The sequence below is a fragment of the Grampus griseus genome (genome assembly GCF_964374135.1).
Source record: "Grampus griseus genome assembly, chromosome: 11".
In the NCBI taxonomy this organism is placed as follows: domain Eukaryota; kingdom Metazoa; phylum Chordata; class Mammalia; order Artiodactyla; family Delphinidae; genus Grampus; species Grampus griseus.
In genome coordinates, this window is record NC_139005.1 from 49,617,957 (window position 1) to 49,643,056 (window position 25,100).

Sequence of the window (25,100 nt, forward strand, 5' to 3'; positions counted from 1 at the left end):
AAGCAACCAATACTACATGTGTTTAACATTGCCACAGTTGTGAGGCAGTTAACTAATATATTTTGAGTAATTGATATGCATAATTAAAACACTGTTCCAGTGACAGTAAATCAAGACTTAAACTGTGAAGCAGAATCTCTGACTAGTTTAAATCATGAATTTGTATGATATGTCAGCCTGCATTGTATCATCACAATGATATTTTGCTGTGCAGCTTTTTATTTTGCCTAAAATTATAAAAGTAAAGAGTCATGGAGGACCGAAATATTGTTATTCTTAGTCACTTAAAAGATTGAAGTTACTGTCTCATATAGGCTTTGCCTTGCTACAAAGGCTAATGATTGAGTATACTACAGTATCAAGTTATAAAAGAATCAGATTTCTAGCACTGAAGGAGACATTAATAATTATCTCATTCATTACCCCACCTCATTTTTTAAATTGAAACAATCCCAACACAAAACAAAATTGCTGCTCTTGTGGACCTTACATTTTAGTGAGTGAGATAGTCAATAAAGATGCAAATAAACATGTAGTATCACGTTGGGTAATGGTTAACTGTTTGAAGAAAAAGCAAGTTATAAGGGTGTAGAGAGTGATCACAGTGAAGATAGGAACAGAAAGGATATATCTGAGGAAATAAGAGTGAGCAAAGACATAATTATTATTTTTTTAACATATTTATTGAAGTATAATTGCTTTACAATGTTGTGTTAATTTCTGCTGTATAACAAGGTGAATCAGCTATATGTATACCTATATCCCCATATCTCTTCCCTCTTAAGTCTCCCTCCTACCCTCCCTATCCCACCCCTTTAGGTGGTCACAAAGCACCAAGTTGATCTCCCTGTGCTATGTGGCTGCTTCCCACTAGCTATCTATTTTACATTGGTAGTATATATAACTCCATACCACACTCTCACTTTGTCCCAGCTTACCCTTCCCCCATCCTGTGTCCTCAAGTCCATTCTCTACGTCTGCATCTTTATTCCTGTCCTGCCCCTACGTTCTTCAGAACTTTTTTTTTTTTAGATTCCATGTATATGTGTTAGCATATGGTATTTGTTTTTCTCTTTCTGACTTACTTCACTCTGTATGACAGACTCTAGGTCCATCCACCTCACTACAAATCACTCAATTTCATTTCTTTTTATGGCTGAGTAATATTCCATTGTATATATGTGCCACATCTTCTTTATCCATTCATCTGTTGATGGACATTTAGGTTGCTTCCATGTCCTAGCTATTGTAAATAGTGCTGCAATGAACATTGTGGTGCATGACTCTAATTATGGTTTTCTCAGGGTATATGCCCAGTAGTGGGATTGCTGGGTCGTATGGTAGTTCTATTTTTAGTTTCCTAAGGAACCTCCATACTGTTTTCCATAGTGTATCAATTTACATTCCCACCGACAGTGCAAGAGGGTTCCCTTTTCTGCACACCCTCTCCAGCCTTTATTGTTTGTAGATTTTTTGATGATGGCCATTCTGACTGGTGTGAGCTGCTACCTCATTGTAGTTTTGATTTGCATTTCTCTAATGATTAGTGATGTTGAGCATCCTTTCATGTGTTTGTTGGCAATCTGTATGTCTTCTTTGGAGAGATGTCTGTTTAGATCTTCTGCCCATTTTTGGATTGGGTAGTTTGTGTTTTTGATATTGAGCTGCATGAGATTCATCCTTTGTCAGTTGCTTCATTTGCAAATATTTTCTCCCATTCTGAGGGTTGTCTTTTCGTCTTGTTTATGTTTTCCTTAGCTGTGCAAAAGCTTTTAAGTTTCATTAGGTCCCATTTGTTTATTTTTGTTTTTATTTCCATTTCTCTAGGAGGTGGGTCAAAAAGGATCTTGCTGTGATTTATGTCATAGAGTGTTCTGCCTATGTTTTCCTCTAAGAGTTTGATAGTGTCTGGCCTTACATTTAGGTCTTTAATCCATTTAGAGTTTATTTCTGTATATGGTGTTAGGCAGTGTTCTAATTTCATTCTTTTACATGTAGTTGTCCAGTTTTCCCAGCACCACTTATTGAAGAGGCTGCCTTTTCCCCATTGTATATTCTTGCCTCCTTTATCAAAAATAAGGTGACCATATGTGCATGGGTTTATCTCTGGGCTTTCTGTCCTGTTCCATTGATCTATATTTCTGTTTTTGTACCATACTGTCTTGATTACTGTAGCTTTGTAGTATAGTCTGAAGTCAGGGAGCCTGATTCCTCCAGCTCTGTTTTTCTTTCTCAAGATTGCTTTGGCTATTTGGGGTCTTTTGTGTTTCCATACAAATTGTGAAATTTTTTGTTCTAGTTCTGTGAAAAATGCCATTGGTAGTTTGATAGGGATTGCATTGAATTTGTAAATTGCTTTGGGTAGTATAGTCATTTTCACAATGTTGATTCTTCCAATCCAAGAATATGGCATGTCTCTCCATCTGTTTGTATCGTCTTTAATTTCTTTCATCAGTGTCTTATAGTTTTCTGCATACAGGACTTTTATCTCCTTAGGTAGGTTTATTCCTACGTATTTTATTCGTTTTGTTGCAGTGGTAAATGGGAGTGTTTCCTTAATTTCACTTTCACATTTTTCATCATTAGTGTATAGGAGTGCAAGAGATTTCTATGCATTAATTTTGTATCCTGCTACTTTACCAAATTCATTGATTAGCTCTAGTAGTTTTATGGTAGCATCTTTAGGATTCTCTATGTATAGTATCATGTCATCTGCAAACAGTGGCAGTTTTACTTCTTTCTGATTTGGATTCCTTTTATTTCTTTTTCTTCTCTGATGGCTGTGGCTCAAACTTCCAAAACAATGTTGAATCATAGTGGTGAGAGTGGGCAGCCTTGTCTTGTTCCTGATCTTAGTGGAAATGGTTTCAGTTTTTCACCATTGAGGGCGATGTTGGCTGTGGGCTTGTCATATATGGCCTTTATTCTGTTGAGGAAAGTTCCCTTTATGCCTATTTTCTGGAGAGTTTTTATCATAAATGGGTGTTGAATTTTGTCGAACGCTTTCTCTGCATCTATTGAGATGATCATATGGTTTTTCTCCTTCAATTTGTTAACATGGTGTATCACATTGATTGATTTGCGTATACTGAAGAATCCTTGCATTCCTGGGGTAAACCCCACTTGATCATGGTGTATGATCCTTTTAATGTGCTGTTGAATTCTGCTTGCTAGTATTTTGTTGAGGATTTTTGCATCTATGTTCATCAGTGATATTGGCCTGTAGTTTTCTTTCTTTGTGACATCTCTGTCTGGTTTTGGTATCAGGGTGATGGTGGCCTTGTAGAATGAGTTTGGGAGTGTTCTTCCCTCTGCTATATTTTAGAAGTATTTGAGAAGGATAGGTGTTAGCTTTTCTCTAAATGTTTGATAGAATTCACCTGTGAAGCCATCTGGTCCTGGACTCTTGTTTGTTGGAAGATTTTAAATCACAGTCTCAATTTCAGTGCTTGTGACTGGTCTGTTTATATTTCCTATTTCTTCCTGGTTCAGTCTCAGAAGGTTGTGCTTTTCTAAGAATGTGTCCATTTCTTCCAGGCTGTCCATTTTATTGGCATATAGTTGCTTGTAGTAATCTCTCATGATCCTTTGTATTTCTGCAATGTCAGTTGTTACTTCTCCTTTTTCATTTCTAATTCTATTGATTTGGGTCTTCTCCCTTTTTTTCTTGATGAGTCTGACTAATGGTTTATCAATTGTGTTTATCTTCTCAATGAACCAGCTTTTAGTTTTATTGATCTTTGCTATTGTTTCCTTCATTTCTTTTTCATTTATTTCTGATCTGATCTTTATGATTTCTTTCCTTCTGCTAACTTTGGGGGTTCTTTTGTTCTTCTTTCTCTGATTGCTTTAGGTGTAAGGTTTGGTTGTTTATTTGAGATGTTTCTTGTTTCTTGAGGTAGGATTGTATTTCTATAAACTTCCCGCTTAGAACTGCTTTTACTTCATCCCATAGGTTTGGGATCATTGTGTTTTCATTGTCATTTGTTTCTAGATATTTTTTGATATCCTCTTTGATTTCTTCAGTGATCTCTTGATTATTTAGTAGTGTATTGTTTAGCCTCCATATGTTTGCTTTTTTTACAGGTTTTTTCCTGTAACTGATATCTAGTCTCATAGCGTTGTGGTCAGAAAAGATACTTGATATGATTTCAGTTTTCTTAAATTTACCAAGGCTTGATTTGTGACCCAGGATATGATCTGTCCTGTAGAATGTTCCATGAGCACTTGAGAAGAATGTGTATTCTGTTGTTTTTGGATCGAATGTCCTATAAATATCAGTCAGGTCCATCTTGTTTAGTGTGTCATTTAACGCTTGTGTTTACTTATTTATTTTCATTTTGGATGATCTGTCCATTGGTGAAAGTGGGGTGTTAAAGTCCCCTACTATAATTGTGTTTCTGTTGATATCCTCTTTTATGGCTGTTAGCATCTGTCTTATGTATTGAGGTGCTCCTATGTTGGGTGCATAAATATTTATAATTTTTGTATCTTCTTCTTGGATTGGTCCCTTGGTCATTATGTAGTGTCATTCTTTGTCTCTTATAATAGTCTTTATTTTAAAGTCTATTTTGTCTGATATGAGAATTGCTACTCCAGCTTTCTTTTGATTTCCATTTGCATGGAATATCTTTTTCCATCCCCTCACTTTCAGTCTGTATGTGTCTCTAGGTCTGAAGTGGGTTTCTTGTAGAGAGCATATATATGGGTCTTATTTTTGTATCCATTCAGCCAGTCTGTGTCTTTTGGTTGGAACAGTTAATCCATTTACATTTAAGGTAGTTATCGATATGTATCGATACTCACTTCTGAAATCATAAATAGACAGAAAATATTGGGTTTCTTTTGTAAATGGGTTAGTATGTTCACATTGGGACCTACCTGTTGAATTGGTATCTTTTATTCATTGTGAGTTTTAGTAAAAAATGATTTTCACTGTTTTCTTTGAAGACATACATATAAATCTTAATTGTGTATACAGTTCTTTTTTGACTTAAGTGTGTAATAATTTGAAAACTTAAGTGACATATAGACAAGTAGTTTTGACATAATTAATGACAGTATATTCTTTCAGATTTATTATACTATGGCTCCCTTCAAAGTTGGACTTGTGACAGTTTTTTCAACTTGACCTTAATTTTAAAATATTTAAATAAATGGGTTACCTTTAATCTAAAAGTGGAGTTTGTGTAGTAATTACAATAAAGCAGCACTGAAACAGTTAAAGTGTGGGTTTGTTTAGGTTTGTGGTATAAATTACCTTTTTCTCTTAACTATTCTGGTGCTTAAAGTCTGTACCACAGAATTTGGGAATTAGAGTTTGTGATGTTTAGGAGTATTTTATCTGTTTTAGATGCATTTTCCCAATAGATGATATATTCTTTGGGAACAGAGATTTGTCTAACAAGATGCTTGGCACTGATTGGTTTAGTATGTGGCTCTTTAAGGCTAATTGGCCTGGCAAAGATTAAACCCATAAACTTCACTTCCCCATTTGAGCTTAAATATCTTAATCAATAATATAAATATGTTAGTATTGGTTACCTAAATTTTAAAAATACTGAGAGTTGGCCCATATGGGTTAAACTGATAGGCTTTAGAGTTGGACTTGGGTTAAAAACTGCTGACTGATAACTGTCACCCTAGTTCACAGTTTTATCATCTGTATCTCTTAGGGTTTTTGTGAGGAGTTAAATGAGGTACATTAAAAAAAAAAACCCTTAGTATCCCAGGCTGAGAGTAAATTGCTCGATAAATGATAGGTATACATAGGTGTTTTTATTGTTTATTGTGAGTTTTACATCTTTATAAATTTCCTACCTTATACTGATTATGATTAGGAGACTTTTAGAATTTGAGTTTGGAAATTACTTTTATTAGCTTTTCTTATTACGATCTTTAGTGATTTCAATTTTGTTTTTGAGATAGAAGTAACATAGGATTAAATTTGCCCTTTTACAATTGTACAGTTCATGGTTTTATTATATTCAGACGTTAGGCAACCATAAGCAGCATCTAATTTCAGAACTTTTTCGTCACCCCAGAGGAAAAAAAAGCCATATCCATAAGCAGTCATCCTGCAATCTCCCTTTCCCTACCCCTTAGCAACTACTAATCTACTTTCTCTGTTGATTTGCTTATTCTGGATATTTCATATGAATGGAATCATACAATAAATATTCTTGTGTGTCAGGCTTCTTTTATTCAGCATAATGTTTTGAAGGTTCATCTATGTTGCAGGTTGTACCAGTACTTTCTGTTTGTGGCTGAATAATATTCCACCTTATGGTAGTACCACATTTTGTTTATTTCATTGTCAGTTGATGGGCATTTGGGTTGTTTCCACTTTTTGGCTATGAATAATGCTGCTATGAGCATTTGCCTGCAAGTTTTTGCATAGATATTTTCATTTCTACTGGATGTATACGTAGGGGTGGAATTGCTGGGCCATGTAGTTACTCTATGTTTTACTTTCTGTTGAACTGCCAAGCTGTTTTCCCAAGCAACCACACCATTTTACATTTTCACCAACAATGTGTGAGGGTTTCAGTTTCACCACATCCTTAGCAATACTTGTTACTGTCTTTTGATTATAGCCGTCCTAGTGGGTAAGTGGTATCTTACTGTGTTTCAAATTGACATTGAGCATCTCATTCACGTGCTTATTGTCCATTTATATATCATCTTGGGAGAAATATCTATTGAAATCCTTTGCTCCTTTTTAGTTGGGTTTTCTTTTTATTATTATTGAGTTGTGAAAGTTCTTACATATTCAACATCTAGTCCCTTATCAGATATATGATTTCCAAAAATTTTCTTGCATTCTGTGGATTGTCTTTTCATTTTCTTGATAGTGTCCTTCGAAGCACGATCATTTTTACTTTTGATGAATTCAGTTTATCTGTTTTTCCTTTGGTCACTTATGCATTTTGATATCATACCTAACCATTTCATAATTTGAGGTCATAAAGATTTTTGCCCATGTTTTCTTCTAAGAGTTTTTAGTTTTACATCTTACATTTAGGTCATTGATTCACTTGGAGTTCATTTTTGTATATGGTATGAGGTAAGGCTCCAGTATCACTCTTTTACATGTGAATATCCGTTAGTCCTTTCCCCATTGAATTATTCTTTCTCCATTGAATTATCTTGACAGATTTCCATTTTAAGGAATTTAAAACCTGTTTGTCATGATTTGAAACAAAAGGTTTGTTGTCTTTCCGTCTGAAAGCTCTGTCCTAATTACGGAGTATAACTTGCTCTAAAATTTGAACGTGACACACTGATGCTTTAAGTATTACCTTACCCTGTTGGCCGATTGTATCTGAGATGATAGGATGACAGATGAGCTGGATATCTCACAGTAATAATTTTCCCTAGTATGAAAGCTTCTTTTCCTCTTTATAGGATTGATTTGATCTTATAAGATCTTATTTTACTTATTTATTACCTTTTTAAAATTACAGTTAATTTACAATATTGTGTTAGTTTCAAGTGTACAGCAAAGTGATTTCAGTTATACATAAATACTTGTAGATACTCTTTTTCAGATTCTTTTCCATTACAGGTTATTACAGGATATTGAGTACAGTCCCCTGTGCTATATAGTAGGTCCTTGTTGTTTACCGATTTTATATAGCAGCTTATTTTAAAAGCAGCTAAGTCAGAGTTTGAGATGGCTTGTAATCTGTCTTTTTCTATTTTGTATGTAAGTATTTTTTCTAATGTCAACAATTAATGAAAATACTGGCACAACTTGGGGGAGAGGCAAAAAGTGAATTATTAAAATAATCAATTATCATACTGGTCAGGCCTTAATTTTTCTAATCACTTTCTTAGAATACCATGAAGGGATCTGTCCTCCAAAGGAAACCCAGTAGTGACCATTTACTTTTGCTATTCTGTTAATCTTAATTTCTGTAGTCTACAGATTATGGAAATAGTTATATGTATTTTCATCATTGTGGCTTCTCATTAGCATCTGATTTTTTCATAATTTCAGCCTAGAGATGTTGGACAAAGTTGAGCCCCCGACTATACCAGAAGGTTATGCTATGTCCGTGGCATTCCATTGTTTGCTAGACCTTGTACGTGGAATCACTAGTATGATTGAAGGAGAGTTAGGAGAGGTTGAAACAGAATGTCAGACAACTACCACTGAAGCAGTTTCTTCACCAGCACAGTCATCAGAACAGCAAGAATTACAGTCAACATCAGACCAAATGGATAAAGCAATAGGTATATTATTACGATTCTGTATTTTTAATTTTTATTTTGAAATAATTTTAAATTTACAGGGAAATTGCAAAAATAATAGTTTCCATATATCCTTCACCATGATATTCCAATTGTTAACTACAATATTTGCATTATCATTCTCTCTATATACATGTCACTATACTTTTTTTTTGAACTATTTGAGAATAAGTTGCAGACATGATGCCCATTACCCCTGAGTACTTTAAAGTGTATTTTCGAAAAATAAGGACAGGTTTCTACTTAACCACAGTATAGTCACCATCAGAAATTTAGCATCAATTCAATATGTCATCGAATCCCAAATGTCCTTCAAATTTTGCCATTTGCCTCAGTGATGTCCTTTATGGTCTAGGATTACATGTTGAATTCAGTTGCATGTCTCTATACCCTCCTTCAGTATGGAACAGTTCCTTAATTTTTCCATGTTTTATATGACCTTGCCATTTTTGAAGAGAACAGCCCAGTCTACTTGGGTTTGTTTTTGTTTCCTCATAATTAGATTCAATATATTCATTTTTGGCAGAGCTACCACAGAAATGTTGCTATGCTATACACTGGTGATGTTAACTTTTATCATTTGGTTAGTATGATGTGTGCCTTGTTTCTTCAGTATAAAGTTAATTATTAACTTTTTCTGGAGAAATACTTTGAGACATCTGTAAAAGAGAGCTTTCCCTTCTTCCTCATTTATTTTGTTTCATTTATTTATTTGTATTAGTGTAGACTCTCGGATTCCTATTTTATTCAAAGAGTTACAATCTTTGATTATCATTATTTGGTTTAATGCTCATTTTCCCTGACATGGCCATTTGGGACCCCTGCTAGCCCCTGTGTCCTTTTATCATCCCATGTCCTTTTGTCATTTTCTGAGCACTACCTTACTGTCTGATACAGCAAAATGTTCTAAGGTCATCTTGGATTTTTCTTGCCTAACCTAGGAGTCAGTTATTTTTCCAAGGAGCCCTAGTTCCTTTTAGTGGAGAATAGTATTTAGAAACTAACACATGGCCATTAGGTATGCTTCTTGGTACGTGAATAGAAATACACACTTACATGAGCACACATCTATCTACATTTAAAAAATATGTATCTTGGGACTTCCCTCGTGGTGCAGTGGTTAAGAATCTACCTGCCAATGCAGGGGACACATTCGAACCCTGGTCTGGGAAAATTCCACATACTGCGGAGCAGTTAAGCCCATGCGCCACAACTACTAAGCCTGCGCTCTAGAGCCTGCAAGCCACAACTATTGAAGCCTGAGCGCCTAGAGCCCGTGCTCTGCAACAGGAGAAGCCACCACAATGAGAAGCCTACGTACTGCAACAAAGTGTAGCCCCCAATCGCCGCAACTAGAGAAAGCCTGTGCGCGGCAATGAAGACCCCACACCGCCATAAATAAATAAATAAATTTTTAAGAAGATCTTCAAAAAATAAATAAATAAAAATAAAAACATATATCTCTCTATATTAAATACCATGAGGTCACACCAATTTTTTCAATTCCAGTTTAATACCACAGGGTTTACTTTTAACTTTCCATATTTGAAATTTCCTTCTCCAACAGTGAGAAACTTGATCCTGTTTTACTCTGTTTATTTACTTACTTGCACGATATACAGTGTATGTAACCAGTCTCGTGGCTGAGCCTGCTTATCACAGTGTCTCACTGCCAGCTGGTCATACAGGCCGAAAGTTTGGCCCAATGAAATGGAAGGGAATAGGAACTGATATTATATATATAAATATATATATATATTTTGAAGATCACTTTTGTAAGAAAGATCTTATCATTGATATGTTAAAACAACTCAGTTTTAAAACTTCTTGGGAATTCCCTGGCAGTCCAGTGTTTAGGACTTTTGCGCTCTCACTGCTGAGGGACCAGGTTCCATCCCTGGTTGGGGAACTAAGATCCCACAAGCCACACAGCACAACCAAAAAAAAAAAAAGACTTCTTGAATTCTGAAACTATGGTATGGTTTAAAATTTTTCATTTATTCAGATATATATTAAATGTTACAGCTTTATTATTTAATAATTGAGTTGTTTTTGGAATATTTGCTATATTACCAAGTGATAAGGGGGATTATAGAGTTTGACATTGTCAAGTGCTGTGACATCTATAATTATCATTAAATATTGTTTGTTTTTCCTTTAAGTTAGTAGAGCTGTTTGGGAAGAAATGGTGAATGCCTGCTGGTGTGGTCTGCTTGCTGCACTCTCACTCCTTCTTGATGCCAGGTATTAAGTCTTTGTAAGTTTTATATTGCATGTGGCAGTTATAAAGAAAACAACAAACCATTAAAATGGTTTCCTTAAATTTATCCCGAGAATTATTTCCTAATACTAGTTTTTATGTTCGTGGAATGTTATTATTTTTCTGCCATCCTCTTCCCCCATCCTATTGTCACATGTTATAATGGAAAATACAATCCTAAAATAATAGAATGCCTTTTTCTTTTCTTTTCTTTTTTTTTTAACATCTTTATTGGAGTATAATTGCTTTACAATGGTGTGTTAGTATCTGCTGTATAACAAAGTGAATCAATATACATATATCCCCATATCTCCTCCCTCTTGCATCTCCCTTCCCCCCTCCCTATCCCACCCCTCTAGGTGGACTCAAAGCACCGAGTTGATCTCGCTGTGCTATGCTATGTGGCTGCTTCCCACTAGCTATCTATTTTACATTTGGTAGTATATATATGTCAGTGCCACTCTCTCACTTAGTCCCAGCTTACCCTTCCCCCTCCCCATGTCCTCAAGTCCATTCTCTACATCTGTGTCTTTATTCCTGCCCTGCCCCTAGGTTCATCAGAATCTTTTTTCTTTTTTTTTTAGATTCCATATATATGTGTTAGCATACAGTATTTGTTTTTCTCTTTTTGACTTACTTCACTCTGTATGACAGACTCTAGGTCCATCCACCTTGCTACAAATAACTCAATTTTGTTTCTTTTTATGGCTGAGTAATATTCCATTGTATATATATGCCACATCTTCTTTATCCACAGAATGCCTTTTTCATTTTAAGCTTTACTACTACTTTTACAATGATGATGATTATATTATTCAATTTTTTTATGTTTTTCTTTAGAATTATAGAATTTACTGATTTTAAAATGCTTGATATTTTTAAGTTATATCTTTGAGTTCTTGACCATTTTCTTCATTAATGAATATATGTGTCATAAATTGCTTTTAACCAGTTCAAATTTTCAGATGTTTATTAGTTAAAAGTTCTTCTTAAGTAGACTGATTTTGACAATGTTTTAAATAGATTTTCTTAAAACTTTACTGACTGCCTAATTCCACATCATGTTTGGCAGCATAATTTAAAAGAAATTAATCATGCTAAATAAAATACTTTTTCTTTTCAGCACAGATGAAGCTGCCACTGAGAATATTTTAAAAGCTGAACTGACTATGGCTGCTCTTTGTGGAAGACTGGGCCTTGTAACTTCAAGAGATGCCTTTATAACTGCAATATGCAAAGGTTCCCTGCCTCCCCATTATGCTCTTACTGTATTGAATACCACCACTGCAGCCACACTTTCCAACAAATGTAAGATTTCAGCTTCCTCTGAGTTCTCTTCATCTATCGGGGTGACATGGCATAGGGAAGAGATTATAGAAATTCTGAGTCCAAGCCTCTGCTTTTCCACTCACTGAGTCTCTGACCTCTATGGGAAGTTAATGTCCCTGAGCCTCAATTTCTTCCATCTTTTTAAAACAGTGGAGGTGGGAGTAGGGCAGAATAATACCAATTTTAAACAGTGATTGTGAGGATAAAAGAAGATAAATCTAGAAGTCCTTTGTAAACTCTAGCATACTGTTGAAATGGGAGTGGTTAGTTTGTTTTGTTTTTAATGGAACTAATAGAACAGTAATGTTTGCCACCACTTAGATTAAGTTGACATTCAAAAAAATTTTTTTTCTTGTTGATTACTTTGTTACGTGTTACATGTCATATAAAAAAATTTCAGTGTGATGCTCAGTTTTCAAACTGAAAATGTGAGTATTGGTCTCTCTTCAACTTTAAGTAGAAAAGTTTACTGGGAATACATGTTTAAAATAGTAAGTGTCCTAAATTCTATTTTGCTTGTGAAGCAATCTACCAAAGTTTTATAATTTGTTAAAGTTATATATAAAATTACTTAATATTTGCCTAACTTGTCTTTGTTTTTTCACCTCCTTAGTTTTCAAAATGTTTGCATATAGATAATAGGTAACTAAATAAATGTCATAGTTGAACTTATTTTAATCAAATTAATGTTTTAAAATATAACATTACTTTGAGTACAACGTGAAAAGTATATTTTAATTATTTAGGTTTTCCTTTGTGTTCTAGCATATTCCATTCAGGGCCAAAGTGTTATGATGATCAGTCCATCAAGTGAATCTCACCAGCAAGTTGTGGCAGTGGGTCAACCGCTAGCAGTCCAGCCTCAAGGGACAGTAATGGTAAAGTACTTTTTCTTTTCTTGGTAACCAATTAATACTAATTAACTATCAAGGAAATCTTTCATACCTTTTTTAATGTTTCTCAAAATTCATCATTATACTTACTTTTATCTGAATGATACTTTTAGAAAAACTAGATAAATATGGAGTGACATTATTATAACCAACTATGATAACACAACTTTTAAGCAAATGAATTTGTTCTGTACAAAACCATCCAAGCCTATTTTCTTAATATTTTTGTTTTTTTAGTAAAAAAATTTGAATACGTTAATACTTCTTTATAAGCCTATAATTTTCAAGAATGCATAACAGTTCTTACAAATATATCCTTTTTTAATATAGCTAACTTCCAAAAATATCCAGTGTATGAGGACTTTACTTAACTTGGCACACTGCCATGGGGCTGTTCTTGGAACATCATGGCAACTTGTCTTGGCAACTCTACAGGTATGTTGTAGCCTCTGGGTCAGAGGCCAATGTTGTTTTTATATCTAAATGCTAACAGTTAAACTCACCAGTGCCTATCGGTCCTTTGGGCAGGCCTGAATAGACAGTAAGTATGAAAAAGGAGAAGTCAGAAAAAGAAAAAAGACATGGCTCATATTGTACAAAGCAATGGGATGTTTCTTATAATGGCCTGTTCTACTGCCTATGCTTGGTGGAATAAGTTTTTTGTATGAATATCAATTACTAATTTATATTTAGTTATTAGATACCTACTACTGATTTTAGTTTTAGTTACTGGAATTTTTGTAGGTTTATAAATTTCTTTGTTTTGATTTTTTTTTTTTTTTTTTTTACAGCATCTAGTATGGATTCTGGGATTAAAGCCTAGTAGTGGTGGTGCCTTGAAACCTGGGAGAGCTGTAGAAGGACCCAGTACAGTAAGCTCTAGTCATTCTTACTCAATTAGTACTTTGCAAAATGTTTATATGTTACATTTAATTTTATTCTCCTCTTAGGTTCTAACAACAGCAGTGATGACAGATTTGCCAGTGATTTCCAACATACTTTCAAGATTGTTTGAAAGCTCACAGTAAGAGTCAGTTTTTTAATTGATACAAACATTATTGTTAGCTGTATATTTTAGATCAGAATGTCTTATTTCATCATTTTTTTTTTTTTAGGTATCTTGATGACGTATCATTGCATCATTTAATAAATGCACTTTGTTCCTTATCCCTAGAAGCAATCGATATGGCCTATGGAAATAATAAGGTGTGATATTCTACCTTTCTGTGTTAAATATGGTGTATTATTTTGTTTAATAAGGTGTATATTCATTATGATCTTAGCGTTTTACAAGTGGGACTAATACCTTGTAGGCTAGCCCTGTTCTGTTGGGTTTTTATATTTATGGTTGTTATTTGTTGAAGGGGGAGTGAAGAGGACGTTTTTTGGCTTATGGTATGTGCCAGTATGTATTATGATTTTAAATTGTGTCCATTTCTCTCATGTACTGAATATTTTTTAAAATATTTCTATAAAGAATAATTCAACACCACATTTATAAATGTGTTCCACAAAATGTTACAATAATCCTCATGACTACAACTGATGATTGGAGCAGTACAAGTTTTAAATCAAGGAATATATGTCTCAATTTCTCTTGCCTTCGTTGGGCTGGAAAATAAGGTGTTAATCATTTCTTTCTGAAGGTAATGATTCTCCCTACCTTGAAAATTAAACTTTTGCTTTGTTTGTTGACTAAATGAATAGAACAGTACTTTTGAGAACATTTCTTTCTATACTCGAAATATCATTTTCTGTTAAACTTGGAAAAGCATGGGAATATTTGGGTTTATTTATACCTTAGAAATTATTTAAAATAAAATACTTTCTACATTTTAAAATGAATAAATATAGTACTTGGACCATTTACAAATAAATGAAGTAACCCAGAAAATAATTAGAAAAGCAGAGAATGCAGCTTATGGTTTATTTAATATCCAACTGTAGGATCCAAAATTATGTTGTCTGCCTAGTCCTTAATTATAATTCTGGGTACTGTGGCTTGTCATCTTGGCTCATGTAATTCATTTAAAGATTACCCAATAAGATCTTATTGGGACAAAGTTTTGTATATTAAAGCACGTAGAGAATTACATAAACATGCAGGTATTTGAAAATATATATTATAGTTTACTCCAAATCAAGGCAAGGATAATATGAAACACAGTGAAGTAATCAAATTCTTGATACCTTCAATAATCCTACATCCTTAAGATTAATTCTTAACACAAAAGTATAATATTTTTAATAGAGTACCTTAATGAAATCTGAGCAAGTTTATATGGTAATGGCTTGAGAATTTATGTATTCACTCAACAAGTACAGTATGTTTACTATGTACATGACACTCTGCTAGAAAATATAAAGGAAATGTAAGATTTCTACTTTCAAAGAGCATGTAAACCACTTGGCCCATGGATAAGTGGCAGTTAAGGTGGTAAGAGAGTCTAAATAAATGGTATAGATATTAAGTGATATGAGACTTATTTTCTGAATCCTTATTGACTTGTTACATAAGATTTTTTAGTACATATTTTTACTAAAATGAATTAAAACTAATCAAGATAAATTAAATTTGTGATTGGAGCTGAATATTCAAGGAACAGTAGGAGATATATGTGTATGAAAGGGCAGGTTCATGGAAGTCAAAAGAGAAAAATGTTACATGAAGTCGGGATCAATGAGGATTGAGAAAAAAATAGATTTGAGTATTATTAGTTTATTGTTCACCTTGAGGAGTATAATTTCAATAGAGTTGTAGGAGTAGCTGTGATATTTCAGGGAGGCTTGGGGGGAACAGATGTTGAGAAAATGGATACACTGGAATAGAGATGACTTCCCTGAGAATGGGGTCACATCTCTCCATTTTAGGATTTAAGTTTGTAAAGTAATGTAGTGAATAAGGAATGGAAATAAAAGTTTTTAGAAGTATTCAAGTATGAACTTTATAAAAATTATTTTTATGGAGGTGTAAAACAGTTTATTATTCAGTTGTGCTTTCTATAAAAATTTATAAATGTTCAGATGTTAAAATAAGTAGAAACGTTTGTATTTTTTTACTTTTTTTTAAAGTTTATCAATGTCAGCTGTTCTGAGTGAGTTATATAGCTTAGGAATTAAAATGTATATATCATTGTCCTTTAGGTGTGGCTTTAAAGTGACCAGTCATCTCATTTTTGGTTCTCACTTCAGGAATTTGTGCTAATGTGTTGAGGAGGTAGCTGATGGTAAAGCTTGCAAATTCTTTCTTAGAAGGGGGCAATATTGATGATATTTGTGCAGGCATATTACCAGACTCAGTATCACAACAACAAAAATAATTAAAGAGCTATTATTCTTTGTTTACTGTATGTCAGGTACTAACGTATTTTTATTTAATCACTTAAGACAACTCTGTCAGGTTCAGTAGTAATAACCCCTTTTTACAGATGAAATATAAAACTAGCTTAAATAACCTGCCTGGGGTCACCTATTTAGTAATTGGTAGAGCTTGGATTTGAACCCACATATGTCTCATTCCAGAGCTCCATTCTTTTTTTTTTTTTTAATTTATTTATTTTCTTTATTTAATTTTTGGCTGCATTGGGCCTTCGTTGCTGCACGCAGGCTTTTTCTCTAGTTTCAGAGAGCGGGGGCTACTCTTCATTGTGGTGAGCAGGCTTCTCACTGCGATGGCGTCTCTTGTTGCGTAGCACCAGCCCTAGGCGCGCAGGCTTCAGTAGTTGTTGAGCACGGGCTCAGTAGTTGTGACTCGCAGGCTCAGTAGTTGTGGTGCACGGGCTTAGTTGCTCAGCGCCACGTGGGATCTTCCCGGACCAGGGCTCGAACCCGTGGCCCCTGCATTGGCAGGTGGATTCTTAACCACTGTGCCACCAGGGAAGCCCCAGAGCTCCGTTCTTAACCACTTCACTTGTGGCTCAAAGTTTTGTGTGCATCAAAGTCAGGTATGGCATTTTTAAAAAATGCACAAGTCAGGGCCAGTTTCTAGGCTTCATGAATATAAGAATCTTTGGGTATGAGGTCTGGACATATACATTCTTTTAAATGCTACGTGATTCCTCTGTGTATCCTCATTAGAATAAGAAGAAGGAGGAAAAGGAGGAGGTAATACTAGGCAATTTATGAGGATTTATTATGTGCCAGGTACTTTCTAACATGAGGTCATTTCTGTATATTATTATCTCCATTTCATAGATTAAAAAAATTTAGTAGCCTTAAAAAAGCATGAAATTTTGCCATTTGCAACAATATGGATGGACCTGCAAGGTATAATGCTTAGTGAAATATATCAGACAGAGAAAGACAAATACTGTATGTTATCACTTATATGTGGAATCAAAAAAACCCACAAAACAAGACAACCCCCCCCCAAAAAACTACTGAATATAGTAAAAAAAAAAAAAAGCAAACTAGTAGTTACCAGTGAGGAGAGGAAAGGAGGAAGGGGCAAATAGGGTAAGGGAGTTAAGAGGTACAAACTGTTATGTATAAAATAAATAAGCAACAAGGTTATATTGTATGGCACAGGGAATATAGCCAATATTTTGTAGTAACTATAATGGAATATAATCTATAAAAATTTTGAATCACTGTGTTGTATACCTGAAACTAATATCATAAATCAGTTATACCTCAATAAAAAGAATTACTCAAGGTTACATAGCTATTAAGTGGTAGTACTGACATGTTAAAAGTTCATAGACATCAGTCTTAACTACTGTATCATATTGTCTCTAGAATGGTGAATTTTTCTACCACAAACATTTTTAGGGTACCTACAGCATTAGCACACGCAGGAATGGTCAACCTGACTATATTTATCTTAGACCCCAGGGTACTTGGTTCAATGGCTTTTACTAGGAAAGAAAGATAATATCACACATTTCCATAATAGATTTTTATCAGCCCTGTAAAAATGTTGAGTATAGAATAATTATGTAATCTTTTTCCTTAAAAATTGTAAAACTATTATCCTCTTAATTTGCTTTTAAAATTTCAGTTGCCTTTTGTTTTTTCTAATGCATTGTCTCCTTTTGAAGTACCACAGCCACTCATCAAAAAATTCTCATGGTTTTAGCTTAGTTTTCATTTAAGTATATTTTACTACCTCTATTAATATTGGGTTAGAGATAGTTGCCCTTTGATCTTTTTACTGAAACTGTTCTTATAACACATGGACCAGGTACTCTAATTTAGCCACTTATGAGATACACTGACTCCCTTTCTGTTGTTGAAATGCCAGCGACTGAGGAACGGGGTTTGTCTTCTGTCTCTGCAACTTTTCTGTTAGTGTCTAAACTGACAACGCTTATCTCTGCCTCTTCTTGACGCCACGCTTCTTTCCCCTGATCTCTGTTGCCTCCTTTCTGCTTTTTGGTTTTTTTTTTCATATTTCCTGATATTAACACATAAACCCTGAGCATTTGAAGACTTCACTAATAAGAATATATATCAGTCAGCTTAGCCTGCCATAACAAAATACTGTAGACTGGATAACTTAAACTATAAAAATTAATTTTCTCATAGTTCTGGAAGCTGGAAGTCCAAAATCAGGTTGCCAGCATGATCAGTTCTGGTGTGGACGCTCTTCCTGGATTGAAAGATGGCTGCCTTCTCACTGTGTCCTCACATGGCAGTGAGAGAGGGAAAGGGAGAGGGAAAAGGGGGAAGAAAAGGGAAAAGAAGTGTGCCTGAGCTCACAAGCTCTTTGGTGTTTCTTCTTATAAGGACATTAATCTTATCGTGTTGGGGCCCCACCCTTATGATCTCATTTAACCTGAATTACCTCTATATAGACCCTATCTCCATATACCATCAGACTGGGGGTTAGAGTTACAGCATATGAAGTTTGGGGGGTGGGGGTCACAATTCAGTCCATAGGCAAATTCTTTCCTTCTGGTCAGAAGACTAGCCATTCTGTGTGTCTGGAATAATTTTTGAATTTTCACTCTTTGCCCACTAAAGCATTCTCTTCTCAATCAAATTTTCCAATTAGGAGCTATTCTAGATACTTGAGGGTGGGCAGAAAGGCTTGTCTTATGATAACTGAGGTTTTGTTCTATTTACTGCTAATTAATCATATATTAATTATAGTCATGCTCTTCACAGTATCCTCAGTTTTATTTACAAGTGAAATATTCAAATTCTCCTTATAATATAAAAATGTATTATGTTTTCTCTCTAGGAACCATCTCTTTTTGCTGTTGCCAAATTGTTAGAAACTGGTCTAGTTAACATGCACCGAATAGAAATTCTATGGAGACCTCTAACTGGCCATCTACTTGAGGTAACCTCTTTTTCTTAATTATTATATTTACTTTTTGTTTAGGATAAAGACATACACAGTGAATTAATAATTGTGGATAACCATAAGAAAAATCAGCATTAACATTTTTTTCCTTGTACTTCTGTCTGTATATTTTATCAGGAACTAAAGTTCTATAGTAATTGTTTTGGTGAAGGAATAGGTTGACTTTTTTGACTGAAAATGGGTGATATATCAATGAAATCTCTGAAGTCTCCTTCAGCTGATAGCTTGGGACCCCTTTCTTTTATTATGTAATCTTTTGATCCCCTCACCTTCAGCTAGTTCTGAAACTTCAAGGCAGTTAGCACTGAGACTTCATACCAAACACTGCTCCTTTACAGCCTTTCCTGTGATTATGAGGTAGCTCTTCTACAAAGGGAAAAAACCTATTTGGTATCACTAATTATAAATAGTGCCAGGGAATTTTATTTGGATTTCTCTTCTCCTGTATTCAGACTGGGGTGAATCTGAAGAATTAGCTGCTTCTTAACAGCTGCTTCTATGGAATACATGTTTATGTGCAGTTTAGGTTTAGGTTGCTGTGATTGTTTCACATTATTTTAGTAATCTGAGAAAGGTATTATTCTTAATAGGAAAAAAATGTGCTTGTCTTTTCTTTCTTTTTTTCCCTCCATTTTATTGGGATTACTTTTATGAGCTATTAAAGATTATATGCAGATTTCTTCATTATGTAATTGTCATCAAATGGCAAAAAATAAGTTTTTTCAAATTTTAGCTCAGTGTTTGATTATGAAGATAGACCTGATTAAGAACCTGAGTATCTGCTGCTTTTGTTTATTCTGATGACGTCATTTACCTTTATGAAATCCTTTCTTTTCTGTGACTTGTTTAGTTTCATTTTTTATCTTCTGTCTCTCTATTGCTTCCTCTTGCCTCTTATTCAGAAGGTAAGCTTTTGGATATTTTCATATATTCTTCAACCTTTATTGATGCACATTTGATATAACTTTTTACATATGAAAGAATAGAAAATGTGATGTTTTAATTTTTCTTTTCCCAAACTGATGTGTGATGCATAGCTGAAGTATACAAATTAAATATTAATTTTTTTCCACATGTGTACCCTTAGGTGTGCCAGCATCCAAACTCTCGAATGAGAGAATGGGGAGCAGAAGCTTTAACTTCACTTATTAAAGCAGGATTAACATTTAACCATGATCCTCCACTTTCACAAAACCAGGTAAAAAAAAAAACCTCTTTTTTAAAAGTACTTAATGTAAGATCATCCTCTCCCATGTGTAACTTTTCTTAATTTATCAAATAGATGATAGTCTAAAAGTGGGTCTTGTTGCTTAATATTCTATTTTATTTGTAGGCCATGGATCTCTTACAGAAGGTTGATATGTCTAGATTTTTAGAATTATCTGTATTAAAATTTTTTCTTGTTAATAACACTGAACTAAGTTAATAAATTACCTAGAATTGGTCTCCCGATCTAGAAGTTTTCCTCCTCATGCAGTGCCAAGGCTTCATTTGGGGGCCATACTTTATTAGCCTCTTTTCCTTTGGTCCTTACCTGTCTCTATTTTTATTTTTCCCACTCATTACCCTTACATTGGGAGAAACAAGTGGCAGAAGAGGAAAGCACAATAAAATAGATTTTTATTTTTAAATACTTTTAAAGGTTATTTTATACTTTCAGAGTTTACTTTTGTCATGAATCCTTTGTCCTGACTCCCATAATCATTCACATATATCTTATACAGTTTCTAAAAAGTACACCAAAGTTTTATTATTTGAAGATGGAGTAGGAATGAGGCATTTAATAGCCATTCCCATTGCCCTATTATCTCACTGTATTGTATGTAGTTATAGTCTACAAATTTCCTCAACAAATAATATTGAGTGCATGCTATGCCAGGCAGTATTTTAGCTGCCTGGGAATAGAATGATGAACAGGACAGAGAAGATCATTTTTATAGAGCTTTCATTTTAATGATTTCATATTTTTTTCCTACTACAATTTAAGTTTTTTATAACGAAAGCCCTGTTTGTGTATATATCCTCAGCATCCAGCTTAATACCTGGCACATGGTGAGAGCTTAATAAATGTTTGTTCAGTCAGTGAACCAAATAATTGAATCCTTGGAGAGAAAAAAATTAAAAATGAAGCAAGTGCTTTCAAATGCTGAAAAGAATAGAACAAAGTGCTTTTTTCACTCTGCAACAGTAAAAAAATTTTGTGGTTTTATGTCATCTTTGTCTACTGTACTTGTTCATTTTTAGGAGTACTGAGACTTTTAAATTTCAGTACATGGGGTATGCATTACTAGAGTAAATGCAAGGTAATTTTAGAAATTGGGAATTGTTTTCTTCTCTCCAAATAGAGCTAGGTGTATATATAGATATATTTCCTTTAGTGAGATTCATTTATATATGTGTCTATAATTAATACCTTTTAACATAAGATCACTCCCTGTTTATCCTGAAATGTAGCATCTTGAAGATTGATTTTTATTTTCTCTTATTAAAAAAAAAGACATAGATGACAAAATAATCCTAATGATTACTGTTAGAGAAATCTTTTTCAATGTTTATTTTACTAAAAGAATTCTCTTTACCATTGCAGTCTGAGTGGAGGTGAATTTAAACTTGAAAGGCAATAGCAGAGCCTTTCCGTGTTCTGGGACTTCTCTTTCTAATTAGCCTCTTGCGTCCTTTTCAGAGGCTGCAGTTGCTTTTACTGAACCCATTAAAGGAGATGTCCAGTGTTAACCATCCAGATATCCGACTCAAGCAATTAGAATGTGTGTTGCAGATTCTGCAGAGTCAGGGAGACAGTCTTGGGCCTGGATGGCCTTTAGTGCTTGGAGTTATGGGAGCAATCAGAAATGATCAAGGGTAAGTGTTTAAAATTAACATCCAAAAAGTGATAGGGAAAGGGAATCCCTCCTAAAATCTTGGGATGATGGTTAATTTTTTATGTATGCCCTTCCTGCTTAAGTTTAAGATCTAGAATAGTTTTTCTTACCCTACCTTCAAGTGGCTATAGGGAATTCTTAGGGCTCACGTTTGTTTTGGAAGGATGGAAAAATTGCTGTTTCTTTGCCATTTATACATGAATACAAGGTTCTTAACAATAAGAAAAATGCATCAATCTAACAAACTTTGAAACACATCCAAAGGCTGAGTTTCCTTTTGGTAAACAATTTGGTAAGATGTAAATGAGCATTTAGTGTTTGACCTCTCTATATATGCTATACTTGCTAGTTAGCCTGATTACATGGATAAGTAGTTCCTGCTCTGAAAGTAGAAACCTGTGGAAAAGGAACAAGGCCTAGAGCCCTAGTAACAGAGTAGTTTGTTATGCTACAAAAGAATAGGACTCCAGTGGGAGGGGTATATGCCTGTGGAGTGGGGCAGAGCCAAAACTATAAAGGACCTTATATGCCTTTATAAATTATTTGGACTTATCCTCAGTACATTTGGGAGGAATTTTAGGATTTTAAGCAGAGGAATGATGTGATTTGTTATGTGTTTGAGATACCTCATTATGTCAGTAGCATGGAGGGGTAAATGGGAAATCCTGCAGCGCTCTCTAGAAATAGGAGACGGATTTGAGCTACTTAATAGATTGACTGTTGGGGTGAAGGCAGAAATAGCAGACAGAGTCGGGGATGACTCCAAGATTTGTGACTTAGGCAGCTTAGTGGATGGTGGTATTACTAACTAAATAGGGAATACAGAAGGAAGAGCACAGTTGGAGGAAATGTATGGACTTGTTTAATTTAAGGTAGTGCATTGCAGTGGCGAGATTTAGCAAACATTTGGATATATTTGTCTGTAATTCTGTGGCAGGACTTACCTTGTTTTGATGACTAGTTTAGGAGTTTTACATGATTGAAATGCTTGAGACTCCTGTGGAAAATTAATTTTTCTTATTTATCTGTAATAACAAATTTCCTTTTATACTATAAAATACAAGATGATTAAAGTGGAAAGATGTCAGCCAAAGCCTAGATCATCCGAACAGTTATAAAATAGAGTGTGTTGTAAGGATGAAATTAATTAATACTTGTAAAATACTTAGAAAGTATATGATATAGTAAATGCTCAAAGTGTTAGCTGTTTTAATGTTTTTATTATTTTTTTCACCACCAGAATTTTTCTCCAAAACCATATACTTCTTATTGTCTTCATTTGAAATACAAAATTACTCTTTACTTTTACAGACTAGATGTAGAATTTTAAATAAAATATAGTATAGCTATAAAAGAATAAGGAACTCATTTTCATTCAGTGAGTGAATTGTGTGTATTCTCCTGTGCTAGGCACCATGCTAGTTACTGAGGGTACAGTGGTGAGAAAGTAGCTGTATCCAATTTCCCTTTTTCATTCAATGTCTATGTTTTGTTTGACTAATTGATGCAATAGAAATAATATGGCATTAGTACATAGTTTCTTTTTTTTTTAGTTTACTTATTTCTTATTCCTGTGAGTACTTTATTTTTATTTGTTAATTATTTTTAAGTAAGCATATCTTTTTTTACATTTATGTAAATGATGAAGTACTCTATGATCTATGTTAGGGAAAATTTTCTTGTTCGAATTTTAAAATAAAATTTTACTTCAAATTATTGTAAGGTATATATTTTTCCTTGCATTTCTGTTAAATACATGAGTATAAATTTCTTTTCTTTTGTATTTTCAGAGAATCCTTGATACGAACTGCATTCCAGTGTCTTCAGTTGGTTGTGACAGATTTTCTACCAACAATGCCTTGCACTTGCCTGCAGATAGTTGTAGATGTTGCAGGTAGCTTTGGACTTCATAACCAAGAACTTAATATTAGTTTAACTTCAATAGGTTTATTGGTAAGTATCATTGCCTTCCTTATATAATCTAGAAATCACTGTTTGCAACTGAGAGTGAATGCCAAGCTAATGCTATGCTTTTGACTCTATAGGAGTCATTTAAATGACTTTTCAGTACCAAACTTATACCTTGTATGAAGGGTTAAAAAATATCATTTAAGAAATAATTATTTAAAAGCAGAGTATTTGGAATAATTTTGATATATTGAGCTGAAATTTGGCTTTTGTAAGGTTTGTTATGGGAGAATTTAGTAAACAAATAATAGTACATACAAGAGAAATGTTCAGTTGACTCTGCTGTGAAGGGTAATTGATTTCTTTTTAAATTTAATTTTATTTATTTTTTTATACAGCAGGTTCTTATTATCTGTTTTATACATATTAGTGTATATATGTCAATCCCAATCTCCCAGTTCATCCTACCACCACCACTACCCCCTTTCCCCCTCTTGGTGTCCATACATTTGTTCTCTACATCTGTGTCTCTATTTCTGCCTTGCAAACTGATTCATCTGTACCCTTTTTCTAGATTCCACATATATGCATTAATATACGATATTTGTTTTTCTCTTTCTGACTTACTTCACTCTGTATCACAGTCTCTAGGTCCATCCACATCTGAACAAATGACCCAATTTTGTTCCTTTTTATGGCTGAGTAATATTCCATTGTGTACATGTACCACATCTTCTTTATCCATTCATCTGTCAATGGGCATTTAGGTTGCTTGCATGACCTGGCTATTGTAAGTAGTGCTGCACTGAACATTGATGTGCATGTGTCTTTTTGAATTATGGTTTTCTCAGGGTATATGCCCAGTGGTGGGATTGCTGGGTCATATGATAATTCTATTTTTAGTTTTTTAAGGAACCTCCATACTGTTCTCCATAGTGGCTGTATCAATTTACATTCCCACCAACAGTGCAAGAGTGTTCCCTTTTCTCCACACCCTCCCCAGCATATGTTGTTTGTAGGTTTTCTGATGATGCCCATTCCAACCGGTGTGAGGTGATACCTCATTGTAGTTTTGATTTGTATTTCTCTAATAATTAGTGATGTTGAGCAGCTTTTGTTTTTTTTGTTTTTAAGCCTTCATGCTTCTTATTTTTTTTTATTTCTAAATTTGTTTATTTATTCATTTATGGCTGCGTTGGGTCTTCGTTGCGCGCGGGCTTTCTCTAGTTGCGGAGAGCAGGGGCTACTTTTCGTTGCGGTGTGTG

General features: G+C 34.2%; 1 protein-coding gene across 2 annotated transcripts in view; it reads left to right on the forward strand.

Annotated features, from left to right (window-relative positions):
* The window catches only part of MON2 (MON2 homolog, regulator of endosome-to-Golgi trafficking), a 121,851-nt gene that overhangs the window by 48,610 nt on the left and 48,141 nt on the right, over positions 1-25,100 (forward strand). For both annotated transcript variants that reach the window (XM_082665115.1, XM_082665116.1), the window contains exons 12-23: positions 8,003-8,238; positions 10,419-10,500; positions 11,640-11,824; positions 12,611-12,723; positions 13,069-13,173; positions 13,530-13,610; positions 13,689-13,762; positions 13,854-13,944; positions 18,923-19,024; positions 20,136-20,246; positions 21,732-21,907; positions 23,718-23,880. In XM_082665115.1, the coding sequence (XP_082521241.1) occupies positions 8,003-8,238; positions 10,419-10,500; positions 11,640-11,824; positions 12,611-12,723; positions 13,069-13,173; positions 13,530-13,610; positions 13,689-13,762; positions 13,854-13,944; positions 18,923-19,024; positions 20,136-20,246; positions 21,732-21,907; positions 23,718-23,880 (1,519 nt within the window). The remainder of the gene's footprint in view (positions 1-8,002; positions 8,239-10,418; positions 10,501-11,639; positions 11,825-12,610; positions 12,724-13,068; positions 13,174-13,529; positions 13,611-13,688; positions 13,763-13,853; positions 13,945-18,922; positions 19,025-20,135; positions 20,247-21,731; positions 21,908-23,717; positions 23,881-25,100) is intronic.